Genomic DNA, 27312 nt, shown 5'->3' with positions numbered 1-27312 from the left:
TGGCATAAGCAGGGAGAGAGCAAAGCCTCTCACGGCCCAAGCAGCTGCTTGCTCAAAGGCAAGCGTGACTCCCTGGTACCGAGGAGCACCCAGGAGGCTCGGGTGGTCTGGGAGTGAAGCGCAGCACTGTGGTGTAGCTACGCCAGACCTGGTAGGCACCAACCATCATTAGATGCTGTGCTTGCTCCAGGCAGTTTCATACTTTACAGCCTGCCATCTGCCTGCATGTATCTCAAGCTCAGCACTGTGAGTGAATACCCCCAGCAAGCTTCTCAGAAGCACATCTAGATTTCGGGGGAGGAAGCTCATTCTTTAAGAGATGAGACTAATCCCACAGTCAGCTTCCCACAAACACCAGTTATGCATCAGCAGTCGTGAAAAGACAAAGCGCCACATTAAATTCCAGGGGCTGGGAAGGGGGAAATCTCTTCAAGACTGTCCAACATGAAATAAAAGTTAAGTAAATAAAACATCAAGGTCCCACACTTTCCCTTCACACAGGAGGTTCAGATGCTACCAGCCCCTGAGCCTTCAGCCAACTGGTATGTTTTCAAAAGCTTAGCTTTTCTTGGCAAACAATTTTCATTTTTGCTCTAGAATAAGCAACATATATAGCCCAAAACAAAACAGCCCAATGGTAACAATGTATAAATGCCCAACATAAGGAAATAAGCAAGGGAAAAATATTTCTTTTTACTGTTGTTAAGTTTTATTAACACTAAGTGTTATTTTGAACAACTAAATGTAGAAAACAAAAACTCCTAAAGGAAAATGCTAGCAGTATTTCTATAAACGAACTCAAAATGGTGGCTAAACTCCAGACACTAATTAAATGCATCCTGTAACCGTAAAATCCTTTTCTTACTTATAAGTAGTTCTGAGATCTCGATCCAAAACCTACTATCAACTTTAGAGGGCCCAATGCTCCAGCTGTGAAAAGTTTATTCCATCAGGAAAACAAAGAACACCACCAAACAAAAAAGGGCAAATAATCCCTTATAACCTCAGGAAGCATACTGCACACTAACCTGACAAAAAACACCAAGGTTTTCCAGTCCTAAGAGTTCCATGGTCATCAAGTCTCCTCTCAGACAACACTCCCAGGGTACATTGGCAGGAAAGGAAGCGGCTGTCTTCTGAGGGCTTATTCTTTCATTTCCCCTCGTGTCGGCAAGGGGAATTGGCCCCTGCTGCACACCCCAAAAACACATCCAGCATCACCCATGCAGTAAGGTGATAAAAGATATTGCAGTCACATATTTAATGGCACAAAAGAGCCAACTGATTTATAAACTTGGGGGGGGGGAAGCAGCCATGTATTAGCATCACCATATACACTTAATCAAATTCACTTAATGACTAATAGACACAGCCATGCCCTGCATGCTTTCCCATGACTACTCTAAGATCCCTCTGAGAAAACAATGCACATCCATAACTTGGCAGCAGGTGCATGACGAAAGCCTGTAACCCTCTGTACTACATCAGTGATTTGCCATTTTCCAGGTGTTTAATAGAAAGAGGGTCACAAGACCTTTGGCCAGCACTCAAGAGCAATGTAAACTAGCAGGCACAGTTCCCATTTGATAACTCCAGGCATCAGAGACAATTCCCCTTAGAATCCATTACAAGATACAGCACACAGCTTTATACCTTTTGACCTGATCAAAGTATGGATACTTCCATTTCTAAAATGAAGGAGACTTACTTTCTAGTCATTGGATTTTTCCCCCACCCCTATTACCAGCAGGAAGGGGGTTTTGAGTTTGGTTTCCCCCCTCACCCCAACAGTTCCAGAAACAGCCTTCCTACTGCTATTTTTTTGAAAAGCCCTCCATCGCAACACAGTCCCTGGCAGAGCTGCATACTCAGTGATCTCACTGGATATGACAAAGCTCCAGAACATCTGAGGATTACCCTTGTATTTCAACCTGCCCACTAGAAAGACAGACATTTGTAACAAGAGACACTAAGCAGTCCTTCACACATATAGTAGGAGCAACACTTGGCCTGGAAATGAGAGGAGAGGTGCTTTCATGGCAGACAAAGGGATAAGCTCCATGAGGACAGCAAACGTGTTATCCAAGGCTTCTGAAAGCAGCAGCTGCCAGCGTAGCCAGGTCTGCGCAGCCCCCGGTACCCCGCATCTGGGAGGAGCGGCTCTCTTTGCTGAGCGCTCCAACTGTGGACCCAGCTTATTTTGCCAAAACTACAGGGGGTAGCTGCAAATGTCATTTTTCTTCCCGTGAAATGGGACGTTTACTGGCAATGCTCCGCTGGCCATAAACACTTTATTGTGCTTCCCAGCACCATGGCTCTGCTAGGAAAAAGCCCGCACTAAAAACACGGTTTGGTTATCAGTCTCTTTTGAAAGAAAGACCCCGTGCCTTACAGCCAACACTTATTTAAAAGATTACATGCTTTACAGGAACACAGAGTCTTTAACCAGAGGACACTGAACTTTCATTTGAGCTGGTCACTGACCCCCCCGTACAGGCAACACAGAGGTTCCCACCGCCTCAGCAGTGAGCTCACACCACCAGCATGGCCTCTGCAGAGCTCCAACAGCCCCCAAGTAAGGTGGGCAACACTCTGTGCTGGCTGTTTCCCTACAGGTGACAGGTACAGGCTGAGCTACAACATTGCCCAGTGCCTCCTCTCAGGTAACAACACCCCACCAACCCCTGTGGGTCTTTGAGGAGTTTCTGCTTGGCAACAGCCCAACCTCCATGAGCAAACCTGACATGGGAGTTTCACCCTCTTGTCTGAAGGCAGTGTATCCTCCACCCAGTAGCTCAGACTGAGCCACAAAATGTTTCTGGGCTCTAACACCACCAAAAGACCCCTGCAGAAGCGAACAGCTCCAGCTGCTCAGATTCAAGCACTGCTCCACCGCGTGACCACGTCTGGAGGCACAAGGTGCAAAGACACACCAGGTAACGCAGATTAACTACAGCCAGTCTCCTTGTAGTCTTCTGTAATTAATTCCCAAAGCAGTGAAGATTCTCACAGCTAATGGTACAGAAGAACTTGTACAAAGAGAGTGAGACACTCTGAGTGCTAGCAAAGGTAGCTATCATGTAAGGTGCTCCTCAAGTCTGCAGATACACTTTGTTATTAAAGCCAACACGAGGGGAAATGCCAGACTTCAATGGTGTTTTCAGCCCTGCCACAGAGCAGCTGGATGAGCAGAGAGCAAACAAACCGCAATTAGTGGGAGGCAGGCACTGACCCTGCCCTACGGGCTGTCAAAGGCTTCCCATCTGCATACCAAGCTCCTGAATGCCTTTCTGAGCTGGACCTTTGGCTTCTGGTATCTCGGTCCCAGTCTGCCTGCAGTGTTGCGACAGTTTAATTAAAAGCAGAAGGCTGAAAAGCTGGAAACAGGCAGGGGAGTGCTGCTGGGTTCACATCTGGCTCTCAGGTTTGGTGCCAAAGCAAGGCTTCCATTTCTTCAGCTGCAGAAAAGGCACCCAACACCAAGCTCCCAAGCCAGGTAACAGGTCTGTAATGGTACTGAGCTGCCTCGAAGCTGTGCGATCAAGTAACCTGGCATTTGCCCATACAGTCAAGTACTTAAAGGGAATTGTCTTCCCAAATGACAGATATTGCAAAGGCTGTTTGGGAAAAACCAGTAGCTAAAAACGTCTCCCTGCGTTGCTTCCCACTTCTTGTTTGAAGCATGAAGAACACTCATATTTAATACATTTCTGCTCACTTCAGAATATCCTGCCTAGAGCCCAGTGCTGCTCTGCAGAAGGGCCAGTCTTAACGAACTAAGCTTGACACTTCCAAACATTACCCTGAGCTATTCCAATGTTATTTTTCCTGCAGCAGGCCACTGCTCACAAGACCACTGGCAGAGATTTGCAAGCCACTGGCATTCACCCACGTGCTCGCTGGAATAATTTTCTTCTGAATTCATAAATTATTCCACACACAGACTGCTACATCATCTATTAACTGTCGATGGAGCTCTGCTCAGAAGTTACACAGCTGCCAGTATGCACCCCCACAGAGGAACGAATGGTGGCCACCACGTTCTGCTTGGACTGTCCACCCCAGTCATGTTTGTACCTTAAAGAAAAGCAAAAGCAGTCAGATCCAGACTTACTTTTAATTTCTGCCCTCCTACCAAGACCTGGGCTGCAGCAATCCGTGCCACTGCTTGTAACAGACTAGCGTTAAACCCACACTTCCAATGCTATTCCTTGATACAACTCAAAAGCAAACAAAAAATTCACTAGCGTATTACCCATCTGAACAGTCCAGCTACTCAGACTTCTCCCAGACAGTCAAGCTAAATGCATACCTTGTAGAATTCAAAGTCTTGCAACCTTATGAGTACAGACAATACATATCCTGCTCCACTTCACTGAAACGCATCACTCCAGGACAACTTTTGGAAGGGAAGAATGGAACATTTTGTAAGGCTGTTTCCCCAAATAACAATAATGAGCAAGAGGATCTGCCATTAGCTTGCATCTCCTGCAGTTACTTTCTGCTGTAGCTTTGTTAACTCACACTACTCTGATTTCTCATCCTCTTTTTCCCCTAAGAGGTGTCACTCCAAACAAGTGTGATCTAGTACCCAGGTGCACCAGCCACCTCTCATCCCACTGCCTTGGCAGGAGAGCACAGAGGCACCCCACAACAGGCTGCTCTCCTGCAGCCAGATGTGCAAAGGCAGAGTGCTGTGCCAGCGCACAGCCCCATGAGCTACGATCCCACACAAGTCACAGGCTGCCCATATTGGATCCAACTTTCCAGGCTCAATCTCAACTCCCTTTTCCCCCCTCAGAAGCACCAGGATAGGCAGCAGGGCATGTCAGGTAACCCTCTGTAAGCAAAGCACTGAACTGTTTAGCTTAGCCAACTAACCGTGCCAGCACATACCACATAACAGCTGAGCACGAGTCGACCGTGGAGCAAGAACAACTGTGACAGATGAGCAGGGGTGCTGCCGAGCAAGCCCGCTCCACTGCGCCGTGCTTCATCTCTCTACAGCGGCAAGGCTTTAAAGACCTGACAGGGCAGGTAAGTCCTGTCACAATTTTACAGAGCCAACCCTAAGGATTCAGGGAGACAAACACACCCAAAGGCAAATTTAACCTGCTCTGAGCAAGCGTTTCCTACAGAGGACTAGGCAAGATTAGTTCACATGAAGGAGCTTCCTGCTCTAACGTGCTCTACAACTCCAAGTGCTGCAGACCCGCCTATCCCAAAACCAGGGCACAATTCCCATGTGCGGTGCATGTTTTTGCCCTTGGCTCGAATTATTTAATGAGAGATACCAAAGCAAGTCATCTGCTGCTGCACATTCCTTATTAACACTGCAAAGGCAATGCAGCAGTCTCCACCTCTGCATTGCTCAAAGCAGTAGGTAACGCACGAAGCCACACGCAGTGCTGCATGTGTTGCTTACACCCCAGAGCAACTGGGTCTGACAGGTAAATAACTGCTCTGGGAACTTGGTACGCCTTCAAAGAGGAAGCCTAAAGCCCAGCTCCTCCTCCCCCCCCTCACGACTGTCCGTGAGAAAACGATGGGTTTGTAGATGCAGCATCAAGGCTCCCACAGTATCAGCATTGCTCAGGAGCCTGGTCCTGCGGCAGACCAGCACACGTTGACCCCAGGAGAGTCAGTGCAGGCAGAAGAACAGCCTTTCCTTAGGTGCATTATATTTTCACATCTCCTTGGGCCACTCAGTAGCCCCCAAGGGTGTAAACTGGATCATACACCTCAAAAGCAGACTTGCACAGTGCTCGTTCTTGTCTAAGAGCCAGGAAGACAGCACCCATCCAGCCACCTCCATCCTCCCTCCTACCATTCAGCACCACAGAACACAAGATGCTGGGCCATGACCCTCCTCTGCAAGGCACTGCATCAAACTTGAAAAACCAGGTCCTGATCTGATCCTGCCCCAATCTTTCAGCAGACAAAGACCCATCTAACACAATTAGTGCAGATCGGGCAGCATCTGCATGTTTTTGTCTTGGGACTTCTTACTGTGTATTTTACTTCGGGATCAACCACCCAATTCACACCAGAAACAACCACCGTTTTCTAGCCTGCATGAACTTTATACTTCCCTTGATTGCATGTAAGCTGTATTGCAGCTACCCTGTCTGGATTTATACTTCTCACTTTCTGTCTCATCCCGCTGGAAGAAATCATCAGGTTGCTTGGTTAGGCTATTAAAAAAAAAACCCATTGCTTTCCTTAGGTTATATGAAAACCAAATAATGCACATCCCATGTAAAAATTGCTTTTCTGAGCTCCATTCCTGGAGAGGCCAAGCCCAGGGGAAACATGGCTGTGTTCAGTAACGGACAATAGTCACACATCAGACTACAGTTTCAAATAACGTTTTGGTTTAAAATAGAAAACCAAAACACTTCTGCCTTTGATGTTGAAATGGTTCTGGCCTGCAACTGAGAAACTCACCATGTCTTAGGAATGCTCTACTTGAAAACTGCCCTCAATTGCATTTACATAAACCCAGAGAAACAAGGTCAGTGGGGTTATTCATGCTGCTCACTTTTAAACCCTTCGTTATAGAAATAACTTGTAAAATCTCCTTGAAAACATAACTTGCATCTCACCCTTTTCAAAACAGTCATTTTCTTGAACATGTTTTTAATTGAAAGCATTAGTCTGGTGATGCTTCTGTGCCCTAAGATCTCCCTAGATTTGGTGCAACTGGGCTAGGTTTGTAAAGGTGACTATGGCCACACTATTAATACACTGATCACAGCTTTGCACCTTACAGAACAAGGGAATTATCATCCGCTTTACAGATAGAGAGAACAAAGGCATCCCAAAACAAAGGTATTTGCCCAAGACCACCCAGCAAATCAGCAGCTGAAACGCTAAGCGCACACCAAATCACACAAGCCCCAATCCCACATAGCTCTTGTAATTAATCATCTAATAATGAATAATCGCATAATTCCAAATGCTGAATAACAGAAGTGCTTTTCAGCAGTATGAATATTCAGCTACCTGGAAACACAAAACCCAAGGTTCCCCTGACACTACCGCTTTTTGGCAATTATATATCAGAAACCTAACTAAATTAGTGACCATCAGCTGTACATCCCAGAAAATAAGGCACTTCTTCCAGAAGCAGTTTAGTCTCAAGTTTCAGCCCAGCTTCTTTGTAATTCAGAGCATCAGGAAGGGTTTACCACTGCTTCACTGAAGAGCTGGCCCAGGGCCAAAGCAAGATTTTTATAAGCAAGTTTTCCCCACTGTGAAGCAGCTCCCAGGTCTAGTGCCACCTTCCACCTCCACCAGCCACCAGGGACTTGTGCTGCAGCCACCAAAAGCTCCCCCACTCGCCGCAAGACCTGAACATTTATTAGGCCTACAAAGACAGGAGTGCTCTGCAAGAGCTCACTCAAAGCCAGAAAGGAGGGCTGCCTCTGGACTCTGGCTAAGGGACTCATTTCATGACTTCCAAAATGGGTCCGGCACAGTGGAATAGCACCTTCTAGGTGCAGGAGCTGGTGCACAGGCAGCACTCTGGTCTGTCTCATGCCCAATCCCAACAGGAACCCCTCACACATCAGCCTTGACACTGATGAGGGAGCACCCTCAGGCCCCAGGAGACCTGCTCCCCAAAGACGCTTAGCGCCTCTCACCCCCACAACGGCCCAGGGGACTGGCTGGCACCTTGCACCTTCTCAACAGCAGGCTGAAGGCTCAGAAATCCTGATGACTAACCAACCTCTGAAGACAGATTTGAGGGGGCAGGGGGAGAAAAAAAAAAACATAAATTAGGTCAAATGCTCCTGGAAAACGCCAATTACTTTATATATAGCGGATTGCACTCGAATGCCACTTAATCTCAGATTGCCGTTGTCAGATATTAGCTGAAATTCCCTGCTTTGCTTCGGCTGCCATATTAAAGTGCCACATATTCAATATTAATGAGACAGATGAAAGAATGAGACTAGGTTGGCATTTTCTGTGATAAAAGACACTTTGAGGGAGGAAAGCATTCATTTAAAAGCATTAAGGATTTTTCTTGGCTTGGAAACTACATACAGTGTACAAGAAACGAAAAAAGCCATTTTCAAATGTAATCAAAAACCTTAATTTTCTGAATCTATAGGCTAACAAAGGCATAGTTACTGATTCATTATTTCTTCTGTTAACAGCAGCAGCAAGTTGAGTTACATGGCCACAACTAGGGAAAGGTTTCCAGGCAAAATTGCTGACATTGCTTTGAGAAATGCCTTTTTCCCCACCTCCCCCAACATCTACGCCCTTACACCCTTGTGCTTACATGCAGACAAAAAAAATTCAGAGCAGAACTGTGAGTGACCAAGAAATGGCACAATGAGACCTGCCATAGCTCAACCTGGACACGAAAGAGATTTGGGGTAAGAAAAAGCAGCTGCCAATGGATATGGTAGAGCGGTGTGATTTACCACTAGAGCAGGTCACCAGATGATCTAGCTAAATCCCTGCTTCTCTTGGGATCTTGACATGAAGACTTGAGGACTATGCATATGTTCAGTCCCAGACGGCTGCATTAAGCCTTATAATCACTGCTAGCACTTATGGCTAGCAACGTACCTGCTCACAGTATGACAACCTAATCTTTCAGCCATAAAATCTGAGAATAAAAGAGAAACGCTTCCAATTGTTTAATTCAGCATTTTTTAAAAATAGTCTTGGCATCTCAAACCAGGAACAAAACAAAAGCAAAGACTATAGAAATATCATTAGCCATGCTGTTTCTAACTTCATTCTGCAGATATCCAAGAAATTTAATTCTACCAATTAAAACACCAGAGGAAAAAGTTCCATCATGTGAGGAAGCAAGAGAAGTAAAATCCAATTTTTGCACAACCTCTTTATTGGCAACTCTGTACATTTCCTACACACGTCTGGAGGATGTGGGGTAAACCGTGTTATTGCAGAAAGATGCCAAGAACGAGCATCAATGATAATCACATACCTTCACCTCTCCAGGTTGCAAGTTTCTTAATTCCAAGCTAGGCTGTTGCCTGCCAAATTTTGGGAAAATAAAGCCAGGACCATTGCCCTTGACTCATCTGAAAGCTGCCAAAACCTCCTAGGCCGACTCAGATCGGAAGAGATGGGTTTTCACAGAGCCTGAAAGGAGACTATTCGTGTGCTTCAAAATGCAAAGATTTGGCTGTGCCTGCAAGCAGGAATCTCTATCCCAAAGAACAAAAGCAGACTCGCAATTTGATCTCTACTGCAGTTTGTGCTCTTGTACCTCACTGCGAATCAGTCACTGTACTGCTCTGCAGAAGGGAGAAATACAAGCTCACACTGTCACCGAGCAAGCCAAGCAAGCCACCTACCAAACTGACTCCTCTACCACCTTAGCCTTGTTTACTGACAAAAACAGAGGCTGCCACCACCACCACCAGACTGTCAGAACCTTAATTCACACCAGGGTAATATGCTTAACAGCAGCATTTAGCACACTTGGTGCATTCAACACGCATCTGGCAAATAGATTCTGTCGAATCTCTTGCTTACAGGGGACATGATACTTGACATTGCACCCAGTTAACCCCCTGGCAAAACACCAACAGACTTCACAGAACACCTTCAGATCGACAGACAGCCCCAAACAGCCCGGCAAATTATTACAAAGATCCTCCTCAGGATTCAAAACACTGTCTCTCCACTTCCACTCCCATCACATGAGCAGTTAATATCATTTCCCAATTAATTACATGAGATGCATGCAGATTTCCAGAAACAATTCCTATTGGAACTACTGCTGTGCACAGGCATCGGTTCTCAGGAGCTGCTGGCAAAGCCAGCAACATCTGTGGCAAAACCAAAATGTTTCTAAAACGAGTCTTCTTCTATTAGCCCGTGCCAAGTATTCATGACCAGATCTGGTAAAGAAGTAACCCACAATTACAGTACTTCAGTAACACATTTCCAACAGCTAAATCCTATCTGAAAATAAATCTGGCACGCAGAAAAGGTAACAGAAAATCCAATTAGATAATAGAAAGATCTAAAGAAGCTATAAGCTGGAATGGAAAAAGAAAAAACCCAAACCAAAACCCGTAGTAGTATGCTCTTTGCCTTCACCTTATGTGGGATGCTACTAAAGAAAATAAAAAGCCTAAGCCTGCAAGGAAAAGGTTCAGCTCTTCCTCATTTCCAGCAACTTCAAAAGCTTGAACTGCAAAATCAGATCCTAAGGCTAGGTAGCCACTTCTCTAAACAGAAGCAGAGTCTGTATTTTTGAAGGAGTCCCAAAGACAGCTCAAGACTTGTCAATTGCAGAGCTCAGCAAAATATTTGTACTAGTAGTGAAACAGCAACAACAGCCTCTGGACTATGTATCTCATGCCAGCAGCGGGTATCACTTATATCAGATGAGCAGAGAGCAAAGCCACAAGAAGGCTTGCAGACAGGATGGGTGCTGCTAATGGAAAACCACAGGGAACTTTTCCCCCTCACAGCTTTCTCCACCACCTCATGCAATGCCTACACCTGCATTAATCACACCTGCCCAAGCTGTGGATGGAAACAGCTCTGGTGACTTGGGCAAGTCCTGGCCCACATATATCTAGAGTGTAGAGGAGGGGGAAAGGCACCCGGATGTAACGAATCAGCCAAGAATGAGCATGTCTTTTCTCACCGAATGCATCACACTGCAACATGCAAACTAGCACTTATAATAAAATAAGGAGAAAGAAGGATATTTGGGGTAATTTTTGTTACCATGCCTCTTAGCTAAAACAGCAGGACCTTGAACTTGGTTTTCTCCTCTCATCTGGAGCATTCCGAATGCATCTGGAGCGTGTTAGCTAAATGCTAACAATACCATGGTGTTTGTCTGAACCATTTTTACACATCACTTATTACAGTAGGCTGGATAGCTGTTCACAGAGCTGGAAGTGAAGGCAGCTAGATAGTCTACCTAAAAAAAGCTTGAAGTACTGTTGTGGGGCTTGCTTTGTTTCTGTCTAAATCACCTGGTTGCACTTAACTGTTCTGAGCTGACACTGCTTCATTACCTTTTCCTGAAAGAGCCACTGTAGCATATAGGACCAAAGCCTAGAGCCAAACCAAGCCAACAAAGAGGCTGGACAAGGTAGAAGCTTTTGCCAAGCCAACAGGAGCCCCTGTCCCCTTGGCATCTCTCCGGCAAAGGAAGCCACAAGCTCCTGAGCTGCTTCATGCCCACCCTCCCGGCACTACCTCGAGAAGAAGAGGCATACCAGGGGCACAAAAGGAGCAACAACCCTAGAATCTCTCCAGAGCAGGCAGGCAGCCAGCCAAGCCATCTCTCTCAGGGGCTGCAGGGGTGGGAAGGGGACATAGAAAACATGCCTCAGCGCTGAATAAATATTTTACTTCTCAGATTCATGCTGCTTACTTAATCAATCCCCATCACTATTTCAGAGGCCCTATTCAGACGCTGAAATTCATTCCCCATGATCTCATCTATACAAAAATCAGGATTTTCCAAGTATCACCATCAGATCCTTCTGCAGGTCAGCTCCTGCCCGGGGGTGGGCTGGACACATAACCTGCCCCATGACTGAGGCTGTGCTGAAAACAAGGCAAGGAGGAGGCAGGTTCCCACCATTGTTCACATCAACAGGAGCAATGAGAATTGTCTGAAAGAATTTCCTACTGCAGACAAGGCACCAAAGTGAATAAAGGAAATGAAGAGTTCACAAACTAAAATATACTCCTGAGTGCACCACCCAGGTCTGCTTCCCTGGTGCAGGCGGCCAAGCCAGGCCAGGCCCAAAAATCCACGTTTCTCAGCTGAAAGCAGGCAAGGAAGCCAAGACCCATGCCCCTGGCCATCTCGGCAGCACCACCCAAAACCACGCCATCGTCACTTTCACGAAGAGGACAGGCCGCAGCCCCACGATGCTCCCTGAAGGACACCTGACAGCAGGGACAGCTCAGCCTTGCACTTAACTTGGAAAGCGACAAGCTGCAAAGTATGCAGGGCACTGCCGACCCATGCCTGGAGCACGACAACCAACCCCCTTCCCTAGGGTCCATCCTGACCCACCTCGTCCCCCAACAGTCCTCTCAGTCTCAACTCTCCACCTGCAATAGCTCCTTTCCTACCCAGTCATGCCTTTGTCATGAAGATGACCAGACACTCAGCTACACACAGCACAGAAACACTCGAGACAAAGATGTATCCCCTTTCTTAGTGCTCATCTCACTGCCCAAAATCAGCGGTCATCGCAGCCCTGCCCCACTCACGGATGTGGCTTTCCAAAGGCGCTACCCCACAGCTCTTTGCGACCCCAGTGGGTGTTGTCAGATCTGCTGTTCAGAGAAAGGCAAAGCAGGTGAATTCTTCAGCTCCATCAGCCCTGCTCTACCTTCTTTCTCTCTCATCCCCTACCCTCCATGGAAACTGGCAGTCTCTCATTATCAAGTATTTTTAAAACAGATTGAAGAATAGACTGTGCCGTTTTAATCTCTCAGATACAAATTTTACATGGGGGCCATGGCAAATGTTATTCCAGGTTCATGTCCCATCAATTTTTGTTTGACTTGGAGGGGAGTATATGTTAGTGTATACATATGAGTAAATATTAGTTTTGATCCTTTAACTAGGCCAAGCTATGATTCGGTAAACATTTAAGTTAAACAAATAAAGGGAAAGGTAGGGAAGCCAGAACCTTCTTCCATGCTCTGAACTACTGCAAAACCATCCAGCACTGGTCAAGACACCAGGAATTAACCCCAGAGGAGGAAGGGGGTCCCCTATCTAGCCCATCTCAGCAGCTTCCAGACTGCAAGTGGCTTATCTTACACTGAGCCCAGATACAGCCAGCACAGACGACCATATGCATCCTTCCACCCCAACATATGTTTAAGCATACGCATGGCTTTCGTCAGCTAAGAGGTCCCATGGCAGCTCCCAGCACCAATCCTGCCAAAACTTTGCTTATGCACGCCTTCATATTTACATACCGAGATCACTCTTTATTAAGTCAAATGAAATTATAGGCAGTGTATTACACATGTGCCTGCACATCTGTGGGATCAGGGCCTTCAAATAAAAGCCACCCATCCTACCAAAACACACCCTGCTCAGCTACAATTAAGCACAGACACTTCAGAGCAGTTCGCTGAAGTTATTTTTTATGCATGCTTTTACAATTAACATAATATTATATCCTGCCAGGATGCAAAGGTTGTGACTCAGGCATGTTATCTTAGTTTTAAGGCAACCTGACTCACTTTTCATTTCATTCCCTTTCTTCCCCCCTTCCTTTAGCTCTGTCCCCATGCTCCCTCCAAGACGACACATGCTACTCAGAGACCTTATAAAATATGATTATTACATTGAAAGCTTGATAGGCAAACATTTGTCAGCCTTGCCTTGCTCCACCATATAATTAGCTATTTCTTCAAACTCCCTGCCACCCCCCAGCAACACAACAGCAGCACGCAAAGTGGCAGCAGAGAGATTAGATAAGAAGGTATACAAGACAAAACACCCCAACACCTACCAAACACCAGCCCACTGTCCTTTCTTCTCTTATCATCCCAAGATAAAACAAGTCTCTACTCCAAGCAACACTGATTCTGGAGGATGAACTCTGCCCACCAGCTGCTTCCGAGGAAGTTGAGTGCCCTCATCTTTCCCTCTCCCACATGAACATGCCTCTCATGCTGAAGGATGCTTTATTCTGTAGTCAGTCCCACTGGACTGGGCTCAGTGACACATAAAAATGCATCTAGTTTACTGGTGCAAAACCCTCTGCGGATGCTGTTTTGGGATTGCTAGTGGACTTTGATTAACCAAAAGATGCGAGAGGCTGAATAGCGGCATGCATTTAATATAATGACAGAAAAAATACAGCAAAACTAATACACAAGAACAAACGGCAATCACATCTCGCAATGAGCCACATTCCTGAGTCTATTTATGTTGCAACGCTGCTCTACACAAAACAAAACTGCTCTGCTTGGCAATACCCTTCAGTCTACCCTAAAAACCAGTGAATTAGTGATTTCAATGCATCTTCTTACACTGAAAGACAAACTTCAATTTCCAAGCATCCTTTAAAGCTTAAGATCAAGGAATTATTTCAGAAGAAGCTTGACAAACAGCTAGTATAATTTGTAGGTATTCCGTTAACTGAGATCAGCTCTTGTTTTCCTTAGCAGGATAATTTCCCCACCTCTAGTAACACCATTAACCCCATTCTTCATATGTTCATTATGACACATCAAAGGAACCATATAGCCCCCCCAGATCCATAAGCGCATAATAAACCGTAAAAGAAGCCGTCTCAACCCAGTCACATCTTGAACACAGACCATTTTCTTACAATGAGAAGGAGCCACATTCAAGTCCTCCGCTCATGGGCAACATCTGTTTTACTCGCAAGCACTGAAAAAGTTACTGGGAAGTCAGTCAAGCCTCTCTCCCTCCCCCGGCCGATGCACAAAAGTGCATTCAGTCGGGGCACGGTGGAGTTTCATTCACGTTTCGGCAAGCTGGATACAAGAGAGGCTGGTCGGTTTGGTTTTTTCCGGGAACAGCATCTCTTAGGTTTTGTGGGTTTGTTTTATGGTTTTTTTTATTCCTCTTCCTCTCTATAAAGGGGAAATCCTTTGTCTTTCTCAACATGGATGTAAAAAAACTCCCGGCCACCGCATCCCCGGAAAAACGGTCACGCTGGAAGATGCGGAACACGCGTGCCCCTCAGTCTCTCATGCCGGGATTTCCATGACCGCTGCCCGCCGCCGCCGAGCGCTCAAAACCTGTCCCCAGGGGCTGCGGGCACCTCCCCGACCGCCCGGCTGCCCACCCTGTCCGAGGCGCAGCCCTCCCCGCTCCCAAGTTTTCCCATCCACGGGAGTCGGCGGGGCAGAAACACCCTCGGCAAGCCACCGAACGCGGCCCCAGCCCCGGCGGGAGCAGCCCAGGGACCACCCCCGGCGTCTCCCCGCCGCTCAACGCCAAGGGCTCCGGGATGAGGTGCCCGCCGCCGCCGCGCCCGGCCCCACTGCAACAAAGAGCCGCGGCCCCAAACCGGGGCGAAAAAGTTCTACGCGCCTCCCCCCGCCCCGGGAACGGGCGGAAGCGGGGGCACCCCGGCGAGCCCGCCGCCCGCCCCTCCTTACACGCCGAGCACCCCTACAATCCCCGGCATGGCATCCCCGGCACTGCACGCCGCCGGACTCGGGCGGTTCGCCCCCAGCACCGCGCCCCGGCATTGCATTGCACCGCAGCCCCTGCACGGCTCCCCGCCGCCGCACCCACCGCCGGTCTCCCCACGGCCACGGCCATCGCGTTGCAGTGCGCTGCGCTCCCCGGCCCGCCGCCCCCGCCTCTGCGCTGGCTGCTAGGGCTGCAACATGGCCACCCGGCGGGGAGGGCCCATGCGCAATGCAAAGGGGCCGGGCGGCGAGGCGGGACCCCCCCCCTCCCGGCCCTCCCCCGGGGAGCGCGAGCGGCACCGCCCCGCCGCCGCTCGGGGTACCCCGAAAGCTGGCCGGAGCTCGGGGGGCTGCGGTCCGTCCCCAGCAGTAATGGCAATTAATCCCTCTCCTAGCGAGCCCTCCCGGGAGGGGCTACGCTGCTCTGCCCCACTCCCCGGCCGGCTCCCTGCCAGCCGGTCCCCCTGCCCGTTCCCCGAAAGGATCGCTTTCTCCGACTCCGGCAGCCCCCCAGCGATGGGGGGACAGCTGAAAGCTAAGAAACCCATCTGCTCCAGGGGTCCTTGCAAAGAGGCGGCCGAGCAAGCGGCTGGAAAGGTCCTCCTCCTACCGATTTGGTTAAGAGGAAGGATCGGGCTTCGGCAAAGAAATATTTATAACATAGGGGGTCGGACAGGCGCTCCCCCAGCTGGGGCTGTTTGCCAGCAGGACCCCCCTGACGCCCTCATGTAACAACACAGAGGGCAAAGCCAGGCTCCTCAGTCTTGTTTCTCTCCTAGCTTTGCCCAACACACACGTACTGCGTTTTTAACGAACCGGGGATACCGAACAGCAGCCATGCCCCGGTGCCCGGTTGTTCTCCCACTCTAGTAAGTGAGTAACAGGGCTGAAGCGAGGCACCGCCGGCTCTTTGCTGCTCCAGCTGGTAAAACACTTAACATCCTGATGTTAAGCAAAATACCCCTTTACCTGCAAAAGTGGGAATCTTAGGGCTAAATTCAGCTCTGCTAGCAAGCCTTCAAACAAGGCAGCAAAGAAGGAACGGCCCTCCGGGGTCAAATCCTCGACCATTTTGCAAGGTATAAAACCCCGAAAGACAGAGACCTGATTCACCACACACACAGAGGATATGTTGAGTTACAGACACATCACAGCTCCCCTCTTATGTAAGCACCCACAAACACAAAAGAGCCAAAAGCATAAAAGCTGAGAGCAGCTCCTACAAGTAAATGGCACAAAGTAGTAAGGAAACAGACCTCAGGCATACACTTACCACTTGCACACCCTACAAGTCAGAACTTTTACCTTTTCACTCCAAAAGACATTTCTGTACACCTATGCATGTGGCTGTGTGTAGAAGGTTACCAAGTTCCAGGCATTTTCTTCCTGTGGCTCTTTTTATCACATTTTGAAGAACTCAGGAACTAGTATTAGAGACCCCCCCCCACCCACACATGTTCCAACAACCCCAAGACTGAAGAGGAACCAAATAAAGTGCACCAGCGCTACCTGGCACTCCTCCTCATCTCAGCTAAGGACTTACACCTGGGCAGCAGCCCTTAACTGGGCACAGGTGCAGCCTCCATTAGGAAAGCTGCTACACCAAAAAACACAACAGGGGTTCTACCAGTAAAATTTTGCAAGCATAATTGACACGGTGCTTTTATCATACTGACGTGTTAGGTGTTACTGCTAATATCTTAGGGAGGCTACTATATTAGATTCCTGTTCTTGCTCTTGTAGCAAATTCCTCCTGCATGCATGGCTCCCGGTGAGGAGGTGCTGAGCGTGCCTGTACTGGGAAATGTGCTCAGAGCAGCGCAGCCTCTAGTGGAAACCTGATGATGGTATCTACAAAGTTACCCTTGCTGCACTTGCAGGTGAGGCAGACATAGCTTCCGCCTGCCTGAATTAGAGGCATGCACGATACTCCTGCATAAGCGTAACTTAACTAACACTAAGATCTTCTGCGTTTGCAAAACCCTAATGTGACTCACCGTGTCCTTCCTTGGCCCGAAGCTGCGAGAGCGGTGGCCGAGTTTTCTCCACGACACTCATGCATACGGACATTCTTGGGTGTGGCTGTTCACACTGGAGGAGTAGGGGATAAAAAAAAACCATCAAGACAAAGAAAAGTTGTGCAATCTTTCTACATCTCAGCTAGCATAGTTCCTTGCATTCCTAGTGTTCAGCAGGAAGAAGTAGACCCCCCGCATGTTTCATACTTGCTGCTAACAAATCGAAACCGGTTCCGTTCTCCCAAAGCTGTTTTGCATCATTCTGCAGATATGGTACATCACTGCTTTAATAACCTTCCATCCCAGCTGCGGGGCAATGTGTCAGATTACATGGGATGAGAAAATACACGAGTAGGTACAGAACTTGGGTTAACTTACCTCCTGAGGAAAACCAAACACAGGTAGAGAGCTCCCTAAAGGCAACATCTTCTTGCACAACAATAGGAAGCTACAAGACTAAGTGGGCTTGTTCTTTTTTTAATGTTGAAGTAATGCTTGATCTGGCCTCCATTTTGTGGTTAGCACTACCCATAACTTACTCAAATTTCACCCAAAGAATCAAGAGACCTGCTGTGTCCAGAATGCCCAAAGCGGACAAGACTGGGGTAAATTTGGCCATTCTGAAGACCCCTACCCACAGCTAAAGCAACCAGTTTGCAGACAGGGTAAATCGTTAAGCATAAGGGGAAACAAGAATCTTTGTAAACCTCTTAGCGTGAAGCAGGCAATGAAGCACCTCCAGGTAGCAGGGCTGCGCTTCTCCCTGCCTGCCTGCAGCATTATACCCCCTTAATCCCCAAATGTGATTTGCAGCTCAGGCTGTTAAGGGGAGAGACGCGTGCCAGCATTTGGTCTGCCTCGGAATCAACATGAGCTACTCTTCCAGCAGACTTTGCATGTGCCTACAAAGGCTATCAACAGACAGTTATAACCAAATGGGTTACAACCAACTGCCGTATTATTGTCCGTCATCTGAGCTATCCAGGAGGCGACTTGCTCCCAGCCAGTAGTGACTGTCAAGTGAGAGGCGTTAGTTTAACCCATTTCACTCAAACAAGATCAGCAAGGCTTTTTTGACCTCAGCAAGGCAAAAGCATCAGCATTCCCTGCCAGTCGCAGTCCTGCAGGTACTTCAGCAGTCACTGAACGTTACCTGAGTGTGTTTCACTAACTTCAGGAAATAAGTTTACAGGGTGAGAGCTGACATTTCTCCAGAGAAAAACCTTCTTTTTTGGTCAAAGCTAACCTTATAGTAAGCAAGATAATACCTCCAAAGGTGTTTCAATGAAAATACATCATGGAAAGCCTCCCGCTTACACTTGGTCCATTAAACCAAAACAACACTTTTGTAGTAGTGTTGTCATTTGCCACTGTTATTTACCTGGATTTTTTTTTTTTATCTTCACAATCTACCCTCCACTCTTATTTGTGATCAGAACTATATATCATCATGCTCCATTAATTTCATCTCAACCACTTCCAGTGAGAGTGTGCTGCTATCAAACACAGTTGTGTCTGCAATTCAGGGCTCATCAGAAGAGGGAGAAATGTATTTATGCCTTGAGGAACTGTACCAAAAGCATGTGCAAAACGATAAAACATTAACATGAGCCTTACCCTCTTCCCAGCACTCGCACCCTACTTAGATAAACACCGCTGAAGGGATGTAGTCATGCTCTCCCACAATATACACCACAAGGAAAACCAAAAGCAGGATGTGGTGGAGCACCTAGCGCAGTTTCTCTTGCTGTGGCACCCGAGTAACCCACATCTTGGCACGCTGAAAACCTTTTCTGATACATTGCCTAAAGTGTAACTTCTAGAAAGTTGACAGTTTCTTTTAGGGCTGCTCCCACCACTCCAGAGGTTACAGTTTAGCAGTCCTGCAGCTCCACAGGGCAATTTATCCTGCAAAGCGGGAGGATAATGTACTGCAGCGGAAACTAACGCTTCAGAGTTGGCAATGGAAAAGCACAGACCTGTGTAGCTTGCTTAACTTGAGAGCAACGCTGCCGCATGCATCCACTCCGGCGTGTGTTTGAAGGGTCCGAACCTCAAAAGTTCGCCTAAGGTTCTGTGTTACCGAAACAGAAATTGCAAGCCTGTACGCACCATCTATTGCAATCTCTGCCAAGGGGTTTGTGAAGGTTCCATATGCTTCTGGGGTTGCAGCGAGCTGGAGGATATTCCAGCTGCCTAGACGACAAGCAGCTAAAAATATTTATGGATACCCAGGAGCCTGCAGTAGAGATGATTTCTGAAGCTTCACTTAGGGCCTGATCCAGACCTCTTTAAAGCCAGTGAGTCTATACTGAGCTCAGTCCCCCCGTGCCTCTGTTCCCTGACTGGGAGACAGAAAAAAACTAGCACACCCTCTGCCCCAGACTTTCCACCCACTCTTCACTCCCCAAAGCCCTTGGGGCAGGAGCTGTCATTTGTTTGGTCTACACAGGGTACGTTGCCCACTGGGGCACTGATCTTACCCATCCCTCTCAGATGTAATGTACACGCTCGCGATAACGGCATTAGTAATACCAAACAATGTAAGATCCCCACTCTGGTACAATGTGTGTCCAACCTGCCTCAGCCACACAGGGAATACAGAGATGACACGAGACACAGTCTGACTCCAGGCACTCTTGGTATTTGTGCGTGGTTGTCGTACACGGGCACAATCCCACACACTTGCAATAACAGCTACCCTGAACCACATCGCATTAATGTATCTTTATTGCCAGTTTTTCTAAGTCACAGAATCACAGGGCGGTTCGTGTTGGAGGCACCTCTGGAGATGGTCTGGTCCAGCCCCTGCTCAGGCGGGGTCACAAAGAGCAGGATCGCATCCAGTGGATCCAGGAACATCCCCGATGATGGAGACCACAACCTCTCCAGGTAACCTGCTCCAGTATTTAACTGCCCGCACTGGAAAAGAGTCTTTCCTTACACGCAAACGGGATTTCTTGCATTTCAAATCGTGCCTATCGCCTTCTGTCTGTTCGCTGACATAAGGACTGATAAAGTGCTCTCTCGCCCTCCCGCATGCCAGCAAATTAGCCTCGCACCTCCCGGAGCGCTAGCAAGGCTCCTTCACCCCGCCGTTTCTCACCGCTGTCACCCCAGTCACTCAGCCCCACCGGCCACCACCCCGGGCAAAGGCAACCGGAGGGTGGCGGCCCGGCCGCGAAGGAGGAGGAGGAGGAGGAGGAGGAGGCGGAGAGGCCCGGCGCGGCAGGAGGCGGGTTTCCCCGGCGCGGCAGCGCCGCGCACCTGGGTGCAGCACCGAGCACCGAGCCGGAGTACGGAGAGCCGGCGGCCCGGAGCATGGCGCGGGAGCTGAGCCAGGAGGCCGTGCTGGACTTCCTCTGGGGGGCCGGGGGCCGAGCCCCCAACACGGCGCTGCTCCGCCACTTCCAGCGCTTCCTCCGCGACCCGGCGCTATCGGAGCAGCAGCGGCGGGAGCGCCGCGAATACTTCAAGAGCCTCGTTAATTCCTTGGCCACCGTCCACCCCCCCGCCGCCCCCGGCGCCTCCAAGGACATCGTCCTCCGCCGCAGGTACCGCGACCTCCTCGACGAGGAGCTGCCGCCGACGGAGGAACAGCAGGAGAAAGAGGAGAAGCCGCCGCCGCCCCGACGCGACCCCAACCGGCGGCTCTGTCCCCCGGGACAGGCGGCGGAGCAGGGGCGGCCCGGCGGGGTGCAGCCCCCGGGGGTCACCGTCGCGGGGGGCTGCGCCGCCCGGGGCCGGGGGGGACCCTGCTGCGAGTGCCGCCGTGCGCGCCGCGCTGCCGCCCCCCGCCCGCCGGGCCCCGGGGCGCCGCCCCCCGCCGGGCCGCCCCGCTCCCCGCCGCCCCCGTATCGGACCCAGCCGCTGTCCTCGGGCCCTTGGGCGCTGCCCCGCGAAGGGCCACCCCGCTACCGGCCCCCGGCGCTGCCGTCGGGTTCTGGGGCGCTGACCCCCGTCGGGCCGCCGCTGCCTCCCGCCGGGCTGACCCCACACCAGACCCTGCAGCTGCCCTCTGCCAGACCCTCCCGGTCCCCGCCGCCGGGCCCCGGGGCGCTGCCTCCCACTGCATCAGCTCCGTTCGGGTCCCCGCCATCCCAACGCCCCAGAGTGCTGCCCCCAACCCAGTCCCTGCCACTGCCATCAGGCCCCGGGGTGCTGTCCTCTGACAGGTTGCCTCAGCCCTGCTCTCCACCAGAGCCCCCCAGCGGGATGCCTCTGCTGAAGGCTCCACCACCCTCAGCAGGCCCAGGGGGGAGGCCACCCATGGGGCCATCTCAGTCCCCACTGCTGTCATCGGGCCCCAGGGTGCTGTCCCCCACCGAGCTGCCCCTAACCCAGTCCTCACCGCCACCCCCATCCTGGTCCCTGCCATTGCTGCTTGCCCCAGGGGTGCTGCCTCTATCCCGGTCCCTGCAGGAACTCCCCACCAACCTCTCCCCATCCCCACAACTTTCATCAGGCCCAGATGTGCTGCCCTCCACCAGGCTGCCCCCATCACAGTCCAGATCCCTGCAGCAAATCCCCACTGGGCCATCCCCGCCAAGGAGATCCAGGATGCTGACCCCAAATGGACCGAACCAATATCAAGCCCAGCTGCTGCCCCTGTACCAAACCCTGCCACTGCCCTCAGGTCCTGGGGTGCTGTCCTCCACCAGGCTACCCCCAACCCAATCCCCACCACCATCCCCCACCCAGTCATCCTCGTTGGGGTCCCTGCAGCCACCCCCTGCCAGACCATCCCAGTCCTTGCTGCCAGCACAGGGTGTCACAAGGCACCAGGCCCCGGAGAGCAGCCCCCCAGCACCGCTGCCTGTCTTCAGGAGCATCAGATGCCAGCTTGCCTTGTTGGAGGTGAAGGGCATTGCCCCATCGCTACCAGATGACTGTGGGCTGCAACGCCACACCATGCCCTACAAAAGCTCCTCTAGGAATGTCCCAAGCCGGGGGCTGTCGGTGCCGCTGGGGCAGCGGGAGCACGCCTGGCTAGTGGCGGTGTCAGCGGGGTGCTGGGCTCGGGTGCGGGGGCTCTTCCTGGAAGAGCCGAAGCTGGCCCTGCAGCGGGACTTCATGTCAGGCTTCACGGTCCTTCACTGGCTGGCCAAGCATGGTGATGGGCCAGGCCTGCAGGAACTGGCAGCAGCGGCGCGGCAGGCTGGGCTGGCCCTGGACGTGAACGCCCGCTCGGGATGCGGGTACACTCCACTGCACCTGGCTGCCATACACGGCCACCAGTTTGTCATCAAGGTGCTGGTGCTGCAGCTGGGGTGCCAGGTACAGGTGCGGGATGGCAGCGGGCGCCAGCCCTGGGAGTATCTGGGCAGCTCCACCTCAGGGGAGATCTGGCAGCTCCTGGAGGCACCCCGAGGCACGATTATGTTCCCCACGCAGCCCCTGGCTCGTAGCGCGTCATCTGTCAGCAAGGTCTCGCTGTCCGCTGGTAGAGCAGCACTGCCTGCCTGCCTCAGGCCGCAGCACAGCCACAGGGCAGCATCCCACCGAACCAGCAGCGAGAGTGACTGAGAGCGAGCTCCCTGGCATCCTCTGCTAGTGGAGATGGGACCTTGGGGGCCATCCCGCAAGAAGAAGCCAGCCAGGCAGATTGTGTGAAACAGATTGAACCTATTGAAGAATGTACTTTTAAATTAATCCAATGAACCGTTGTCTGAGCCTGTCTGCCCTCCCTCCCATTTCTCACTTTTCTACCAGTGAGATGACAGAACAACGCTGCTGGAAGCACATCTGAACCCTTGGTAGGCAAGTCCTGTGCGCCCCTCAGAGCAGGCACCAGCTGCTGGGTGCAGCCACAATCACCAGCGCTAGTGGGACCATGGGGTTGGGGTCTCAAACTCTGGTGTGAAGCTCACAGCTTGGCCCCAACTGGGGTAGGGTGCTTGCTTTTGCTTGCAGCGACAGATTGTTGTTGGCCCTGGCGTTTGCAAAACACTTGTTTACACCTCCTAAGTTCTGGGGAGCAGCTAAAACTGCATCCCTTTTTAATCTCAGCAGACTAAGGATGAGTGCCACTTTTAAAAATGCACCTGATCAAGGTCCAGCATTCCAGGAAGAGTCCTCAGAGAGTGACTGGCTGTGGAAGAGGACTGCAGCTGGAGAGTAGAGGAGGGTGTAACACATCCACGCCATTTCTCAGCCCGTCTTGCCCACCAGCCCATGCAGAAAGGAATGCAGGGCAGCATCGCAGCCCTGCTCCTCCCCAGGACTGCCCCAGGCTGCTGGGCAGCAACCGATACCACCCCCTCCTTCCCATACCTCCAGTCCCTTTCCTCACACCACAGCATTAGGAAGTGGTACCCATGGTGTGGCTAGAGCTCTATTCCCATGCCTGGGGATGGAAAGCGTTCCTGCAGGAATCTCAGTGCGGCAGAAAAGGAGCTGTGCCATGGTACAGCTCCCAGGCTTGTAGGAGGGAGGCAGTTTCATAACCCGAACTGCATTTCCCCAGAGACCCTAGCCCTAAATCACCTCATAGGTGTTTATGTGATGGGAGTGGGGTGAATTAGAGGTCCAGTAGCAGGGAAGAGGTGTCCAGTGCAGTCATTCCTGAGAGCTTACAAACAACAAACTGGTTTTAGGAATCTCACTGGATTACGTGGGTCCTGCAATGTACTCTGCTCTCTGATTTAGCATAAATGAGCTTCTAAACAATCAAAAAATGCAATGGGTTAATCTTCCACCTACTCTGGCTCCCCTATGGATCCTGTATGAAGGCAGGAAGAGAGCTAAGAGACATGAGACAGGGGTTCATCACTGCCTGGTTGATGCTCCTACTGCTGGGTGACCCCAGATATAGGACCAGTGGGTGTCAGTGCCTGGGAAACTAGGGCTGCTAGCTCTGCTTCAACATGATGCTTTGGGGCAGACCAGTGCAGTAGGTGGGACTGCTCATCTATTTGAGGCATGCACCTAAATGCCTGCAGTTTCGGGGAGGAACGGGAACCAGGGCAGCAGAACCTGACCCTTGCATAACACGCATGCTGGGGAATGCCTTGAGTCCTTCCTCAGGCACTAATTGAGGTCTCCGCTTTGCTTGGGGTTTATTTGAGGAAGGAACTCTTTCCTGCAGAAGGGAAGCTACTCTTGCCTGACTCTGTGGCCACAAAAGGGTGGGGCCTTTTCCCAGCCTGGTTTTCTCCTTTTATAGAGGAAAGAGCTCAGTAAACCAAGGCAGTGTCCTGTGAATGATCATTCCTCCCTGAGAGGACAACACAAGCTTGAACTCATAAGAAATTCAACTCTGATGTGACCTCAGCCATTGGCATACACACCTGGGGGGCCCCCACATGGACTCACCACAGCAGGGAGAATCCTAGGTATCTCCCTTCCTCTTAGATCCAGGTAGGGATTATAGACTCCATGAGCATGAACATGCAAAGCGGCTGTTAACCTGGTAAAACGCTGAAGTCTTTTCCACCGTATTCAGAGCCATTGCCACACTTCATATCATGCACCGGGCTCCCTCGGGAAAGGGCTTACTAAAGCCTTCCGTGAGCCTCGGCTAGAAGTCCTTAAAAGCAATCGGTTGGCAGGGGGTATCAGGGATGCCACCAGAGCCTTCATGTACCCCAAGCCTCAGGGAAGAAATACCAAGTGAAAGAAGTTTGTGGGGAACATACTTTTGCTCCACAGCCATCTACAGCTTCCAAAGAATAAGGTTTTCCCCTCACTACCTCCAGTGTTGCTAAAACAAAGACCGAGAAGGACGGTGCTACCTTGGGATTCTCATTTTACAGCCTTTCCATGACCTTTCTTCGTGACGCAAATCTAAGTAGCGCTTTTTTTTCCTGCACACTGTTGCAAGACGTAGTCTGTCATCTTTTTCAAAGCATTTTTCTCTCCCTAGCAGTATTTAGTTCAGCAGTCTAGCAACGAGCTGTGAAATAATTTTGTGACCACTGTTTGCTCGCCTGTGGAGATGACACAGACAAGCTGCTTTCTCCAATTTTTAAATTATAAAGCAACCCTTAGGAAGTCTGAAACCGAAAAAAACTTACTGGATCCACTCACTCTGATTTCTCGCCCTAGTATTACTTAGGCATTCTTGGACTGCTAGCATTGGTAACACTGCACAGCTCCTACACCACACTTTTTAAAAGCAGTCGCTGGTTGTGGGAATAACCATTCTTTTAACCTACCAAAAGCCTCATCCTCCAAGTTTTCTGCTGGTGAAATAAGCAACAGACAGGCTGAAACTCATCTCCAGCCCATTGTGGGAGGTAGGGCTAGATCTTTCAACAGCCATCTGGAGGAATCACACTGCCACGCTGGAGCATCCGGCAGGCAGGGCAACGCAGGCATCACAGGGCCAGTCCCCCAGGAATAATCCACCCCGGGATATACACACATGAAGCCGGACCACCTCCGTTTCAAAGCACTCCTGAGCTCCTTGCTACTTACTCATCATGCCCTTCCACACCCGTGCATGCTGCTGTTTCCTCATTGCAGGTGGATGGGGCTCCTTGCCTCACACCCAATCCAGGCATCTGATTTTGCACCACCCTGAAACACAGGACACGTCATGGATTAATGCACAGCAGGACTCTGCCCTCTCCTCTCATTGCTATTAAAAACACACCTCCCACTTGACCAGCTGCTGATGATAAAGTCCACCCCTCTGCTCTCCAATGCTTATCTCTAACCAACTGCTTTGTTCTCTGAAAGCTACGTCCTTTGAAGGAGGGGGGTGTTTTTTCACGCAGTAGCCTTTTCCCATCACATGCTGTCAAGCCTGTGAACTCGGAGCCTTACAAAGTTACAGCAAAAGTAACTCTGAAAGCACAGTACCCTCCTCATCACCAGCTCCCTCCTCCTGGGGCATATGCCTTCGCACCCACTTATTAGATTGCTAAAAGCAGACAGCACAGGAGAACTGGATGTTGATCTTGATTCATGTGGGTTCTGTCAAGGTCTCACTTGTGTTCCCAAATTGTGGCTCATGCTGCAGCCTTTACTAGCAGAAGTTGTGCAGGTGAGCTGGCTGTCTGATGCGATTGCTCAGCTGTTAATGAAGTATCTTTGTTAGTCACCAACTGTCCTTTGCCTATAGGGTCTTTGTTGCTTAAACCCCATAGAATCCCTTTTATATCACAGGAGTTTGCAAGACTAGTGCTTAAACTAGCCATCATTTATGCTGAATGAGGTAAACCCAGCACAGGAGGGAGAGTGTGTCAATTTGCGTCTCATTTTGTGGCAAAGCTATTCTTTGAAGATATGAAGCTCCTCCCACTCAGCAAATCAAAGCTTTTCATCTGAGAGGAGCTTCCCATCTACAAACACACCAAACATACACTAAGCTTCCCAGTCTGAGAGCAGCAAGCCGGTAACGAATTGCCATGCTTCACTTCTGGCTTTTTACAAGCCTCTGGACGCAGACCAAATGCTTTAGCAACAGGGGAATCCCAGCTCAAACAGCCGAAGAGGCTTTCATGCAATTAAAAAAGTGTTCTTGGACTAAGCAGATAGGCAATACAGCAGAACGTTGCTAACCTAGGCTAATGGCCAGGACATCCTTTGTATCACAGCACTTTCTGAAGCAGTGGGAAAGAGAACTTGTAGAACTAAAAAACAAACATAGCACATGGAAGCATCCATCACACAAAATGCATTTTTCTCCTACTGTGACAAATTCCATTTGACTTGAATAGTTTATATATGACTCCACAGCGAGAAAAATGTACCAGTTTTAACAGGTAATGAGACAGCCCCAATTGCTACTAAATCTAGTTGAAGCTGGACTTTTTCCTGACTACCTTTACTGCAAGTAGTACCAGATGGCAGGTTAATAGGGTGGGTTTTACAAGAAGAAAAAACCCCATTTGATTGTCCAGTTTTCTCCAGTCTAAGTTTCCCCATTAAAATGAGAATTGTTAATCCTTCAGGAGAAAAAACTACTGTATTTGGAAACTGAGTCACACAGAAAAACAGTAAAAGTTGAACTCTTAGCTTAGCTATGATAATATCCCTTATCCCCAACATAAGGCTACTTAAACAATGAAAAATTGCTTTACAATTAATAAAAAAACTTAAACTACTTTAGTAAAAATGTTTAATAACAATATATCAATGCAAGATACTAAAACACTTTATTTTAACATACATGAAAACC

General features: G+C 49.9%; 2 protein-coding genes across 7 annotated transcripts in view; one reads left to right on the top strand and one right to left on the bottom strand.

The window, feature by feature from the left end:
* The window catches only part of SEPTIN11 (septin 11), a 69642-nt gene extending 43920 nt beyond the window's left edge, over positions 1–25722 (bottom strand). For 3 of the 6 annotated variants that reach the window (XM_075090024.1, XM_075090023.1, XM_075090022.1), the window contains exon 1: positions 15272–15394. In XM_075090024.1, the coding sequence (XP_074946125.1) occupies positions 15272–15298 (27 nt within the window). In that variant the 5' untranslated portion in view covers positions 15299–15394. Of the gene's footprint in view, positions 1–14322; positions 14344–15271; positions 15395–17165; positions 17260–25604 lie in introns of those variants that run through there. The other 3 variants (XM_075090027.1, XM_075090028.1, XM_075090026.1) reach the window with 3 other exon arrangements.
* Positions 20395–24047, top strand: SOWAHB (sosondowah ankyrin repeat domain family member B). Its single transcript, XM_075090014.1, has one exon. The coding sequence runs from the start codon at positions 20508–20510 to the stop codon at positions 22710–22712; it is 2205 nt and encodes a 734-aa protein (XP_074946115.1). The 5' UTR covers positions 20395–20507; the 3' UTR covers positions 22713–24047.
* Positions 25723–27312: the final 1590 nt, after the last annotated feature.

The sequence above is a fragment of the Phalacrocorax aristotelis genome, chromosome 4 (genome assembly GCF_949628215.1).
Source record: "Phalacrocorax aristotelis chromosome 4, bGulAri2.1, whole genome shotgun sequence".
Lineage (NCBI taxonomy): Eukaryota > Metazoa > Chordata > Aves > Suliformes > Phalacrocoracidae > Phalacrocorax > Phalacrocorax aristotelis.
Note: the sequence above shows the minus strand (reverse complement) of the source record. Positions and strands in the feature narration are given on the sequence as shown.